The sequence below is a fragment of the Cololabis saira genome, chromosome 20 (assembly GCF_033807715.1).
Source record: "Cololabis saira isolate AMF1-May2022 chromosome 20, fColSai1.1, whole genome shotgun sequence".
NCBI classification, from domain to species: domain Eukaryota; kingdom Metazoa; phylum Chordata; class Actinopteri; order Beloniformes; family Belonidae; genus Cololabis; species Cololabis saira.
In genome coordinates, this window is record NC_084606.1 from 24,027,810 (window position 1) to 24,042,669 (window position 14,860).

Genomic DNA, 14,860 nt, shown 5'->3' on the forward strand with positions numbered 1-14,860 from the left:
AAAGGCCCTTTCACCAACCCCACCCAGGGTGTGGGTTGGGGTCACAAAGTGGAACTTAACACGCATTCAGCGCCCACAGCGTCCCCATCGGGAATCAAACCCAGGACCTTCTTGCTGTGAGACGGCTGCACTACCAGCTGCGCCACCGTGCCCCTTAATTGTCTAAACTTCTTGTAAAAACTGTGATTTGACCAACTAATATCCAAACCCTTGTTTTATTAGGAGTTAGATGATTACAGGTAAGCTTTTGCTGGTACTAACAGACCTGGGTGCTGCTCCAGAAAAGACTGTGTAGTTAATAATTCAAACGAAAAGTCTCCACAGCAGCAGGTGGAGATGGAAACAGAAACAGAGAGGTGACAAAAACACGAGGCCAAAACAGAGCCATAAAAATGAGGTTAACAAGAGGGTATGTTTTCCTCCGGTCACCTTGGAGCTAGAAACAGGGTCTCTGCCTCAAAGATGGTGAATGAACAAAAGAGGCAGACGGACAAGTAAAAAGGGGACAGCGGCTCTTTTCCCTTTGACAACGCTTGTCAAAAAACAAATGAAAGGATCGTCAGAGGAGGGAGGAGATAAATAAAGAGGAGGCACGGAGGGATGGGGAGAGGGTGAAAGTGAGGCAAAGCAATGATGGGATCAGCAGCTCATTGGTCATTTCACTAGTTTCCATCCAACTGTCAAGTGAATTTGGAGCAAAACATTTGACATGTCGCAAAAAACTCAAAGGCGTCTTGGATGTGTTTCCATTAGCCGAGGTGAACCCACTTAATAAGCTTCCTGAATGAACCAACTACACCCACCAGGACGCTGGAAGGAGTCTTTCAGGGGTCAAGGACTGCTGAGCGAGCGGTTATTGTTCTCCATAGGGCCGTTTAGCCTGATGGGGAATAAAAGACAACGTTTCTTTACGTTGGATCTGTAATTGGGCTCATTTGTGTCTCCAAAATTTGGTTAGACGATTTAATAATTATGATTATTAAAGGAGCCGTCTGTAAGAAATGTCCAAAACTGGTACTGCAGTCACTTTCAAAATATTGTTGAGCGGCGTGTACCCTCCCCCTCCTCCCCCCGACCAGAGGTTGCCAGGTAGGCTGCAGAATGCAGCAGGAACGTAGGCTGCCATGGCTGCCGATAATTAGAGCCGAGCTGGCAACCCGGATGCCGAAACAATACTGACTTGGTGATTGGGAGATAGGTGGAGGGTGGAGCTTCAGGCCAAAACAAAAAATGACAACATCAACATCAGTTGAGGGCTGCAACTCCTCTTTTTAAACTGGAATATCCTGGCTTGAGTGCTGTTGTCAGTGACATAAGTATTTGAAATGAACATGATTTTTAAATGTCTGTTGACATATCGGGGTCATTTTATGATTCGTTTTATTATTGCTCTTACATACAGCTCCTTTAAGTTTTCTGACAACAATCGGGTAATCGAAATGTAACTATGGAGCCCTTGTTGGTATATGTGTTTGAGAAGATCTTCAGAAAGTTCTGGGAATGAAAGGACGCGACGACGGGCGGGGGCTGAAACGGGGTGAGAGGTCACATTTAAGAATAGTAAAAAAAAGGCCAAATCCTGACAGGATTAGTCATTTGTTTGGGCATCGGACGAGACGAGTGACGTGTTCTCGGAGTCCCGGTGGAGGGAGAGGTCGCCGTTCGGACCGAGAGATCAGGATTAGGGTTGAACGGGGCGTGGGCAACGGACTAAAGACGGACGTTAGCAACGACTCGTGTGATCGCTTGTTTCAGACACGGCTGACATCAGAGGGTGGCCTTTTCCCCTCCATCAGTCCCGCCGGGGCGATCCTCAAAAGAAAACTCTACCTCGGATGAGTCATCCAAAAGGAGTTTGGAAAATGGACGGGAGGTTTTGGCCTCGCCGAGGTCTGAGAAGAAGAAAAAAAGAAAAGAATAAGGGGAACTGGCAAGAGGACAGAAATGTGATTTCAGTTCAAAACACTTCAGAAGCCGAAGCAGAGCCGTCTCGTGCGGCCGTTCCTCCCGGTCTGGTACCACGATTTATTTCACCAATATATCCGACCGATCGATTTCCAACTGACATTGCAAAGTGAGGAAAGATATAGTGAAGAAACAAACATCTAGGAAGAATTAATGTGATGAATCGAAGCCACAGCAACAAAAGATGATCCATCAAACATTTTTGGGTTTAATAAACTGAATAATCAGAAATGTAATGACTGGAAAATGTTACAGATCTCACGAACGGGGGCTCGCCTTCAGTCCTGAGTCTGTAAACATTCACAAACAAGCTGTTCTCAAGAACATCCTGAGGAAATGGACAGAGAGATCTGACCTGTGGAGCACGAGCTCATGAATGATGAAGGGATCTTCTCAGGGCAGCTGGTGCTGGATTTAATAAAGTTCATTTTGTAAAATCTGACAGGTGAGTCCTGCCTCCTAACATCAGCTGATAAATGACGGGTCACACACCATATTGTGACTCGGATGAAGGCTAAAGGAATTGCCAAAACATGTAAGGTAATTAAAAAAACCTAAATATTCTTGTCCGACAAAAAGAATCAGCAAATTAAATTGAAGTAGTTCTTTTAAGTCCTGTTCAAATTTTGCCAATGACAATCATCATCCTGTTGCTTCTAACATCTATTGAGAACCAGGCCTCCAGAACACAGCAACCTGGACTACCTACCTGTACAAGGTTTTCTCTCACACTCCCTCCGACTGACAAACTCTCTGATCACCTGAACTATGACTGCTGTGTTGACCTAAAAAACCGCATCCCATGTAATGTAAAGTACTTTATTTATACAGCACTTTACAAAAGTGGGCCAAAGTGCTTTACAGCAAGTAATAGATAAAAAGGATAAATAAGAACAAAGAAAAACAATCAAATAAAACAATATCAAATAAGATAAAGGTGCCATCACACTACTGCAGGGGTATTCAACTAGATTCGGCCGGGGGCCACATCTGCAAAAGGACTGTATGGAGAGGGCCGCACAATTTGAAAATGTGGGGGTTTTCAAAATGTATTTTGCACTCAAAGACGAAGACTTATGTAAATATAATACATTTGTATTATACATTTGAATATATCTAGTTTACATATGAATTATGTATTAATTGTCTCCAGATTTAGTAATTGTGAATGTTAAATATAATATTCAGATAAAGAAATATTATTTTGAATGCAAGTTCATTTTGAAACCATGCATTGTGCAAACTTAATGAAATTGATATTGACCTACTTTTAATAAAACACGCCATAATGATTTCCTTATTTGAATATTATATTAAGCATTGAGCACAAGCATTTCAGTCCATAGTAGCCAGTTTGATGTTATAAATAAGCAACCAAAATATTAACCATAAGCTCCTTTATTAATGACACATCTGTGCATTATATCAGCAAAACAAAACAATCACATGAAATTATAGGAGGCTTAGAAGTTCCATCTGAAATGCAAAGTCCTCACTTATTCAAATGAAAAAAATTTCAGGCCAATCCTAGAAGCCTAATGATGTCAACAAGTCCTCTGTACAACGGAGGTTAATAATAATGTGACAAACATTAACACTGTGCAACACTGGCAAAAAAATCAGAAGTAAAAAACATCTCCAACAGAGATTAACATGTACAAACACTATGCATCGTTAACCAACTAAAAAAAGGCTACCAAGCTTCCTAAACTTAAATGCGATATGCATTCTCTGCACACATTACAAATAAAAATCGCACCTTGTGTGAACGCATTCCTGGCATGTCTGTCTGCCTGTATCTGTTAGCTGTTATTAACTGTTCGTTTTTTTCCCCACTTATTCCAACGAGCACCGAAAGTGTTTTTTTTGCTATTTTCGGCCGAACATTCGGTGCATCACTATTATTTAAAAAAAAAAAAAAAAAAAAGAAAAAAAAAAATTCAAACAAACACCCCCTTTTTGAAATATGACCAAGGGCCACATAAAAGCTTCTGGCGGGCCGCATGTGGCCCGCGGGCCGCCAATTGAATAGCCCTGCACTACTGGGTGTTAAAAGCCATTTTAACATCAAAAGTTTAAAATCAACTCTATAAAGGACGGGAAGCCGATGAAGAGAGTTAAGGACGGAAGTGACGTGCACACGTCTGTTAGTGTTGGTTAAAAGACGGCAGCAGCATTTTGCACCAGTTGAAGGCGACTAAAAGAAAACTGGGAGACTCATTGCAGTAGTCCAACCGTGAGCTAATTAGGGGATGGACGGCTTCTCCTGATCACGTCGACTTAGAAACATTTGAACTTTGGCCAGGAGACCCCTTTGGTCCAAACGAGACTGTATAAAGTAATGGACAAAGCATTAGGTCACATGACCCGCTGGTTTCCGAAGAGTGGTTCTGAATTATCTTTTTCTTCGTAAATAAAAAATAAAAATAAAAAAGATTACTTCCCCGTTTAGCTGATGGTGGGTTAACCCCAACGGCTAAGTTGCGTCGTTAAGCGGGGCAGCATGACGATTACAGATGAGGAAGAGATAACGGTTAGCTACTGACTGAGCTGACCGTGAATCATTCCTTCTAGAAATAAAGTTCATGCTTTATTTATTCTCCTTGGGGGGGTAAAAAAAAATCCCCCCCCCCCCTTGAGATGTGAAGTCAAACAAATGTGACCAAAACCTGTTTTGAACCAGGCTCTAAGTATATTTATTTCTGCAGCCCCCAGAGGTCAATCAAGGAACTGCAACCAATCTTAGTTCCACGTAAGCAACAACCTGGAAATTAAATGGTTGGCGCTTGGCCCTAACGAGTGGGGCGGGGCCAGTACGTCCAGTAAGACCAATTTATCCCACCAGAGGCTGACCTGTATATTTTGTGATATGCTGACCCCATGTGGTCAGAAGTGGCATTGCCACACGGAGGTAATTGTTGCCACCCAGATAATGCTTCACCAACATCAGCTCTTACTTTACTTCCTCCAGCATCTGGTCTTTTCTTTTGTTTTGGTGTTTGTTCACTATGGAAATGTAACTTGTAGCTTAACTTCTACCTGCTTGCCAGCATTACCGGCCCTGTGCATGCATGGTTACCATGGAAACGAGCAGAAACTCTGGCTGATTGGCAGGGAGAACAATGAATCATTGTCTGTGAGTGACGTAACCGGTTGTATTTCTTTACGCTGCTCCAGCCTCCACAGATTACATGTTTTTCACATTAACCCCAGAAGCCTCATCTAAAGATTTATTATCAGGATGCAAAAACAATTTTAAAATATCATTTAAGTCACAGCTCAATTATGATAACTGTGTGATGTAATAAACTTGCATGTTGAATGTAGTGTCCATTGTGTTAAGCAGCACACAAAATGTTTGAAAACTTAACACAGCAGAACCAATGTTGGTGGAGAGAAAAGAACAAAAAAAAATTGGTTCTGAGACAAGTTAATATTGATCTTTCCAGCAGAATATTTATCCTCTGCTTTATATTTCCAAATGTGCAACTTGGTTTATAGTGTTTATATTGTTACTATTTTTCTTTTTATTATTTTGGTACTTTTTCTCTTGCTGCTGTTGTAACAAAAATGTCTCCACTGTGAGACAAATAAAGGAATTATTCTTATAAACCCCTTTGAATCATTTTTCCACTTGCAGAAGGATCTAAATGGCTCTGTGTCCAAATGTAAACTATCAAATTTAATTTTCTATTTTATATACGTGTAAAAAAATAAAAATAAAATACAAAATCATAAGTGAAAGAAATGTAATGGAATTTTTATTGGATTTTGAGAAAATTGTTTTCTTAAGAAAAATGATGTTAATGCTTCTGATGTGTCGTTACGCTAAACAACCAGTGAAAAAACACAACGCTGCCACTGCGACACGTGGAACCCACAATTCACTTGGGCGAAGCTTCACCCCATTCACAGTAAATGGACGCAAGTCTTTGTACGTATGTTTTTGAGTAAGTTGAGTTTATGTTGGATAGATCAGTGTCATGACATAACTTCTTTTCAGTCTTTCAGTCCCTTTCAGTCCCTCTTGTGATTTATGTTTATTTTGATTCAGAAACTGCTTTTTTATGCTCTTTATTTACGGTGGCCTACAAGGGCCAAACGCATTGCAACGGCCTAATGCGTCTCAGTTAAGGAAAACGGCTTCAAGTACAGAAACAATTCAAATTCACAAACTCAAAACGAGGTACAAAAAGAGGAACGTGGTGCAAATGAAAAAACGTACTGCCGAACAGCTGACTGTAACGTTAAAATATAATAAAGAAATGTCTCGTAATGTACAGCGTTGTACAGTGATATAAACCACATTATATCACATTACCGTTCCCGCTGTATGTTTAAACCATGGATGTAAACAATGTGTTTCAGTCAGCTGTTCGGTCTCTCTCTACATCCCATGTGTCTGTCCATTGAGCTGTTACGCTGAGAGCGCCCCCTGCAGGTTTGGTAACCGGTTATGAAGCGTTTTTCTTTTGAAGATGGTTTCTTGTTTTATATCGTTTTGTGCTTTGCATTTTCTCTATTTGCAGCGCGTTTGATGATGCTGCATTTGTCTTTGTTTTTTGCAGCACGTTTTTTCATTCGCACCACGTTCCTCTTTTTGTATCTCGTTTTGAGTTTGTGAATTTGAATCGTTTCTGTACTTGAAGCCGTTTTCCTTAACTGAGACGCATTAGGCCGTTGCAGTGCATTTGGCCCTTGTCGGCCACCGTATTTATTTCCCTTCTTGTCACGTAAATTGACATTTTGCGATAAAAATAAAAAACAGAGCAGGTGTGTCCCAAAAACCCACGTTAAAAGTTTTTCACAAGCACTTCCAACATTAAAACACATCCGTCAGCCCGTCACCTGCTCACATTGACAGTTCAAATGATGTTGAACAATGTCGATCCAAAAGGGATGAATGTCTGGCTATCAGGGCGCTCCGGTTACACCTTCTAAGACACTACACTGCAAAAATACCCCCCTCTAGAAATAAACCTAATATTCCATAAATCTGTTTTAATTAGGGCAACAATAACTTGGGGTAAATGGGGTAATGGGGTAAAAATAACCACAAAAAAATCTTGATTAGAACACTTAAAATTAGCAAAATAGTCCAAATTAGTCTTAAAATGCTCTTGAAACAAGGTGTTTTTGCAGCGTGCATCACTGATCTGGCATTTATTTTGGGCTTTTCGAACCCTTTGACGTCACTCCTACCTTAAGCGTATCGAGGCCTTGCTCCAGATACGTCCCGTACTTGTTCTTCTCTCCGGTGGACGCATAGAACTTGCTCCACCAGTCCATGGACTCTTCTCCCTGCCAACCACACCACCATCAAGGAGGTTAGCAAACATGTGACGGAGGCCACAAAGCTCAGCGTAAGCATCAAAACATTAAAATGTATCAGATGATTTTCCCCAAAACTGGATCAAACTCCATTAGTTCGATTAGTCCTGACAACTGAACTTTACTGACAACCGCTTGATTTTTATCATTTTTACTTTTAGACACATCCTTGTGTTGAGTCTTTAAGCAGTATTGTACAAATGCCAGAACAAAAAAACAAAAACCAGAAAACAACCAAAAAGCTCCTTTTCCTGATTTTTCCAGCGATGGCAGAGCAGGGTAGGGTCGGCCAGCTCACGTCAGCACGAGTAAAAGTCATCTCTGATGGCTCTAAGGTCACCGTATACGGGTGCTGAGGCAGTGGAAATGGGCAACAAGAGGCAACAAGTGGGCAAAACCAACATGAACAAGAGGAGCCGTGTTGTTTTATGTTTAAGCGCGAAGAAGTGGACTATTCTGCTGCTTTTCTACCACGTCTCTGTTTTTATGTCTGGACCACTTGTTTTATTCTGATTCAACTGGTGGAGACGAGCTAAAGGTCAACACAGCCGTCCGGACCAGCGGTTCTCAACTGGTGGGTCGTGGACCCCTTTTCAGGTAAAAAGTTTCAGGAAAAAACTCAAGAGATTTTTGAGTCTTTCTAGAAACTACTTCTTGGTCATTGAACTTTGGTATTTGGTATGAATTTCATGCATTTTTCCTGCTGTTTGGTGTCACTTTCTTTCTCAAAATCACTTTCTTACCCCTTTTCCAACCAAACCGGTTCCAGGGCTGGTTCTGTGCTAGTCCTGGTTCTGGTTCAAAACTTGTTCAACTTGATAACCAGCTGAGAACCAGTTTGCTTTTCCATAACTCGGGTGCTAAGGGGAGCCACGTCATTACGTATAATATGTATAGTATAATCTAGCTAATTTTAGACAAATAAGGAATTCACTGTCCACTACTGCAACTCATGTTTTTACACTGTATGATTTTTTCACATATTGATTACTGTTTTACAAGCTGGGCACTGGCATGTTCTACAGCACTTAAACCCATAGAGTCACTCTTTGAAAAAGCCTTAAAGGGGACCTATTATGAAAAACACGTTTTATCTTGCTTTAACATATATAAAGTGGTCTCCCCTCAGCCTGCCAACTCAGAGAAGGAGGAAAGCAACCAAATTCTGCAGTGTCTGTACAGCCGCCCGGATGATCCATCCAGTGTGATGTGGCTTCTACGAGCCGTTCAGATTCTGCTCCCGTCGTTACGTAACGAAAATGCGATTTACATAGGTTGGCCTCCGATGCGTGAAACCACGCCCACAACTAACTCCGCCGGCCGGAGCTTCCGCCATTTTTTCGTAGCGGTGTATCGCGTCATTCAGGCAGCCAATCAGCACAGATCCTCATTATCATAGCCTCCCCGCCCACTCAGAATCCCTCATAGATAATGAGGTTAGAAAATGGGAAGATAAAGACATGGCTCAGAGGCTGAATTTCTCATTTATTTAGCAAAAACAATCAAAAGCTTGTTTTTAAGACATTCAAGGCCTGTTTAAAATAGGTATTAGATGCCATAATGGGTCCCCTTTAAATACATTGGATAAAACACTCCTATCACATCTGTCTTATCCTTAAAAAATATGATTTTTTAAGTTTTTAGTTTCAAATTTGCTTGTTCTATCCAAAGAAGCCTACATGGTCTAGCTCCGCCACCTCTGAGGGAATTCATTAAAAAAAGGACTGTCAAAGGCATGAACACCAGGGCCTGCGACAGAGGAGATGTTGAGATTCCCTGCAGGTGCACTGTTCGGCAGGAATGCTCTGTCCATCTTGGGGGGGCTATTGGAATAGTCTCCCTACCACTATCAGAGACAGCTCTACTTTACCCTCTTTCAAAACTTAAAATATGGCTGAAGGAAAACCAGAGGTGTGAACATTAATTGGACTATTAGAATAAATTTGATATTGAAACTGTAATTGATAACTGTGTTTCTAATGTAAGGGTTGTTTTTTTTTTTGGGGGGGGGGGGGGGGTTGCTGGTGATAAACAAGTCTTGTCGTGACCCTTTACTGTATGATTATATACATTTAGTATGTATGCAAATGTACAATGGTGCATACATAATTACAACCATGTACGCTATAATGCCAACTTGTGCAACATCAGCACACACGTCAGTGTGTGCCAGAAAGGTGCAATAGGGCAATGTGCAATATGCATCAGCACTTTACAAACTCTAGCACTTAAGCACCTAGCACTTTAACTTATATGGTCACTTAATTGCTGGTTTATCAATGGTAACATCTTTTATTGCTTAATGTTTTTTATCTAGCTCAGTTGTGTTTTTTTTATGTTGTGTTTTGTTGATATGGATGACCTTGATGTCTCGTATGTCTGCTGGTGTCCAGTTCTGTGTCTGGCATTAATTTGCCGCAGGGACGAATGGTGGAAATTAGCCTCTGGCTACAACCATGCATATTTACACGCGTTCATTAATATGTAAGGTCCCTGTTCAACAAATAAAGTAATTTCATTTCGTCACTGTAAAGGTCAGTTACGTCGTTGCGTTTGCATTGGCGTGAAAGTTGAAGCAACAACAAGGTATTTGCTCTAATAGGACTTGGTCCCCGTAGCTCCTCCGTGGACACATCTCTAAAGACAGGTTGTCTCCTCCTCAGACCACTGCTGCTTTGCTGCATCCAGATTCATTCTTATTTGAAAATGTCTCTGTCTCCCAGCCTTGCTATTGCCGTTGGCCTTAACAACTCCGCCCCCTCCGCTTACGTAAGCGGTTCTTTCCTCTAGCCCAGCAAAGAGTTGGTTTTACTTTTTCTTTGTCAGTGGAAACAGAAAACCCAGTTCCAAACTCAGCACTGACCCAGAACCAGCCCTGGAACCGGTTTGGTGGCAAAGGGATATCTAAGGTCCAACACCATTCAAGAATATTTTTTCTGAATTTTTAACAATTCAACAAAAATATTAAAAGGAAGAAACAATAAATGCAAAGTCTTAGATGTTTAACAGGATAATCGGGTTTAAAAATGTGCACAATAATCCAAATACTTCATAAATACTCCAAATTCTAACACTTTAGCAAAGTTGTTCAGACAAAACTACGTAAAACAAAGTAGCTCTATACAGGAATAACTTTACCCTTGCAATGACTATCTTCAAATGGTTCACACCTTTCAAATCTGTGATTTGCCAGATTTGATTGATTGATTTAATTCAGCCTTTGTTTCCATCGATGATCATTAGGATCCGGTTTACTTGCCAACATGCCGCCAGCGTGAAACCGAACCCACCTCAAAAACATTTGCCATTAGTGTCTCTCTTACAGGACGGTGTGGTCACAAACTTACCCATTGTAACATCTGGCGGCCGCATTAAAAGACAAGCAAGACAAGAAATCAGGTTTTACCCGGCAACACGCCCTCCCTCACTCTCCGCTGACAGAAAGTAACCACGCATGAAAATAACAGGATCAAATACAGTTTAAGTAGTTTTCCAACTCCAATACTTTAACTTGCTTAATTCATATAACACAGAGGTTTCATTACAGAGCGATACATGCACCATTAGAAAGAAAAAAAAAAAAAAAAGAAAGAAAGAATCCCTCTATTACAAAATGACTGCTGGCATCAAAGCAGAAGCAGTTAAAGTCTTACTGTTACAGCTGTGAGTCATCCTGGGGCCTTACAAAGTTGTTCTGTGTTAAGGGTAAAGTATATATCTGTGTTTTGAAACGTTGAGGTTTGGATGGAGTCGGTACGGTTCACATGATGAGGTTTTTTTCTTTTCTGGAGTCGATGTATGACATCAAGCTGCCTCGTGTACCAAGTTGGCTTAAACGTCTGCTCACACTGGCAACGCCACGAGCCGCTTGGAACCGAGACCCGGTGAGATAAATCTATCCCTTCTTTTTTTTTAAACTTTATTTTTGTGTTTTAGTTTTTACAGTGACACAGATGTACATGCTGATGAACATATGAACAGACAGGATACCAGGGTCGGCACAATACAGTTTGTCTTTTCTGTGTTCATTTCTTGTTTTCTGGGTTACTTTTCCAACATTTCCACCGAGAGTAAAGGTGACAGGGGGCTTTATTAGGGTCCCGAGTGTGATTTGGATTCAGTCCATATCCTCCTTAGTCCATATTACTCTTGAGCACATAGAGAATTTACCTTATAATAATAATAATAATGAGTTGCATGTTGTAATAATTGTTTAAGGAAAGAAAGAAAATGTTCATAATATGTTAACATAAAAGGTCTTCTTTTACAACATTCATGTGCGTCATCCATTTGTACCAATACTTGTCACATTTATCTGCGCAGAGTCTGAGAGAAAATGTCAGCCTTTCCATGACAAACATCTCCTTTACAATTTTTTTTATATTGTTTATATTTCTTATCTGTTTGCACTGTCTTGCACTGGAGAGGTGATGCTGCTTTTAATCTCACTGTACCCATGTATAATGACAATAAAAGTATTCTATTTTTTTGTTGGTGGCTCTTTGTTAAGCCATTTCCCCGTTATTGTTTTCTTGGAAGCTACTAGTAATATTTTAAGAAGGAAAAAATCTATCCCTTCTTACAAACATTTCAGATGTCCGGCAACCTTCAACCCACAGCTTAAAACACGCTTGTGACGCACAAGCCAAACTTTTTCGGGCGTAAATATACAGTAAAAGCTGCTCTCATGGCCGCGGGGTTGGTGAGGAATCCCCTTTCTCCTACTTCCCACAGACCCAGAGACACACAGCATCACTCAGAAAACACACACATGTGACACGAGGAAAACTATGGAATTCCTCGTTTTTCCAGAGTGGCAGCATGGAAAAGAGCGGTGACGCACACACACATTCACAGCGCTCCATGTCTGAGGCGTGAAGTGCCTGCCGCGCGTTAATGTGCCCTCTGTGTGCAGGCGCTGCCAAGCATTGATGACAGGGGCGCCAGCAGAGTGTGTCTGAGGGCGTGTCCGCCCAAGTCCGCCACTCCTGATCCAGGGAGATCAAGTTCGCCGGTGGAGTCGGTTCCAGACTGCGACATGCATTAAAGTGGACCCTCTGGAGATCACACACACACACACACACACACACACACACACACACACACACACACACACACACACACACACACACACACACACACACACACACACACACACACACACACACACACACACACACACACACACACACACACACACACACACACACACACACACAGTCTGTGCAGGGTGTCGGTGTGGTTTGCAGCCTATCATTACGCCCTGGAGGGGAGAGCCAGGCTAACCGAACCAGGCTGGCACTGCCAAGAGCTCCGAGAGGAGAGACGGCAGTTTTACATAAGAGCTCTGAGCTGCTTCATAAAAGCTCTTTGTGGGGAAACCCCGTCCACGGAGGGGTCACGGCGGCAGCAGCAGCGCCGGAGCTGGACCGGGAGGCCTTCAGACGTTGGTCCTCATGGAGATAAAAACGGTAACCGACCCAGAGACATGTCTTCGGGATATTGATCAGCTACAAACGCCTACTTCAGGATAGGGTAAAGGTCCAGAAGATCGAAGTACGAAGGAATTGATTTTCAGCAACTTCACTGTCCAGTTCAACTGTTTATACAAAGAATAAAGAAATAATTTTAATCCAGCAACAAGTGGAGAAAGTTTGTGCTTAGTACCGTATTTTGCGGACCATCAGGCATTATAAGGCGTAATATCAATGAACGGGTCTATTTTCATTATTATATTCATACTGTACATAAGGGTTATAAGGCGCATGATAAAACATATATAGCGAAACAAAACAGTCTGATAAATTGAACTTTATTCACCTCACAATAACTCAGAATATTGTTCAGCTGTAACTAAAACAGAAAAATAAACTCACATTTTAAATCATTCGCCTTCCACGAATCCACCAATAAAAAGTGGAGGTGGTAAGCGTCGTACTACCTCCTGTTCTCTGATTGGTTCATCGTTGTCAGCGGTAGCGGTCACCTGAAGTTAGTGTGAGGTTGGAACAACGTTGTATTCCAACATTTGATTATAACTGGATTATGATGTAGATTTGAAAACGTTGACGTCTAATTACAGCAGTGTTTCTCAATCCTGGTCCTCGTGGGCCCCTGTCCTGCATGTTTTAGATGTTTCCCTGCACCAACACACCTGATTCTAATTAAAGGTCCTCATTAGCTTGTCACCAAGGTCTGCACAACTCTGTTGATGACACAGGTACTTGTATCACGGTGTGTTGAAGCAGGGTAGCATCTAAAACATGCAGGACGGGGGCCCAGGAGGACCAGGATTGAGAAACACTGAATTACAGTAAGGTAACATGGACTAGATGTTGGATGATGCTTGCAGTGCTACATAATTAGTTATCCAACGTTGCAACCCGTATCCAACCAAGGACAGACTTTAACGTGTCTGAAAGCGGAGCGGCTTCGTCGCTACCAAACTCACTAAAACTGTACTATTTTTGAGCACAGTGTACCCCATAAAACTGTTTCAAGGTCAGTAAACACAATAAAAAGCATACATAAATATCCCGGATTACAGGGAGCACTGCCGGTTTTAAGACTTTAAGTGCCTTATACGGTATATAAATACGGTAAGTGTATTTTTGTTTGAAGGGCTAACATCTGAAAATATTCAAAAAGAGTCACTGAAGACAGGGACGGGTCCATCGAGACGTGTAATACCACTTCATCCCTACAGGGGTGACGTGAATCATTGTCACCTTCATTCTAGCGTTGTACATTCAAATAGAGTAGAGGAAGTGCTTTCTGGCGGAGGACTTGCTCCTTGGAGGAGGAATCCAAAGTTCCTCGATGCAGCTGGACCAAACTTTGGAAAAGTTGGTAAATATGAGCGTCAAGAGGCTCCAAATGAGCTTGGGCACCACAACACCGGTCATCAGAAGGTGCACTCACCTGCACATCTAAATCAAGCTATTAGCAACAATCTAGCTAAGGATTAAACTGGAGTTTCCCAGAAATCGAAGCAAACCTGCGCGAGAAGACAATCGATTATTGAGTGTGGTGCGTTCGACTCTGCAACGCTAGGTGGCCCGGGGGAGTCGCTAGCTCGGCTAAGCGTGGGTTGGTACACATGCTGGAATAACTCGGATTAGGACTCATTATCCGGCACTAAAAGCTCGATCTCAAGACATTCAGTTTGGTTCGACTACAGCCCGGCTAAGGTGTAAACATGGCTTTTAAAACTTCGGTATATCGGTCGGATTAAGGCAACAACTCGACTTTCTTGGGGCAGTGGTCACCAATCCTAGTCCTTGAGTTTCTCTGCTTCAACACACCTGATTCAAATGGATCAAAATCAGCTTGTCAACTTCACCTTGAGGACCGACCTCACAGGCTTTTATCGTCTAACTGTTGGAGGAGGAGAGGAGGTTCCCCCTCTCCTGTCTTTAGTGGGGTCTCTTTTCATGATCTACTCCAGAGTGGAAATATCCCAGCATGTCATCTGTAACCGGTCAAATTCCATTAAAATAATATTGGCCTCTAAAAACGTCCATGAAACATTGCTGCTCGTACGTAAGGACTCGAGCGCTGAAGG

At 41.9% G+C, this 14,860-nt stretch overlaps 1 protein-coding gene across 7 annotated transcripts in view; it reads right to left on the reverse strand.

Moving 5' to 3' along the window:
- dysf (dysferlin, limb girdle muscular dystrophy 2B (autosomal recessive)) overlaps positions 1–14,860 on the reverse strand; it is a 115,887-nt gene that overhangs the window by 36,632 nt on the left and 64,395 nt on the right. For all 7 annotated transcript variants that reach the window (XM_061710600.1, XM_061710596.1, XM_061710597.1 and 4 more), the window contains one exon: positions 7,168–7,266. In XM_061710600.1, the coding sequence (XP_061566584.1) occupies positions 7,168–7,266 (99 nt within the window). The remainder of the gene's footprint in view (positions 1–7,167; positions 7,267–14,860) is intronic.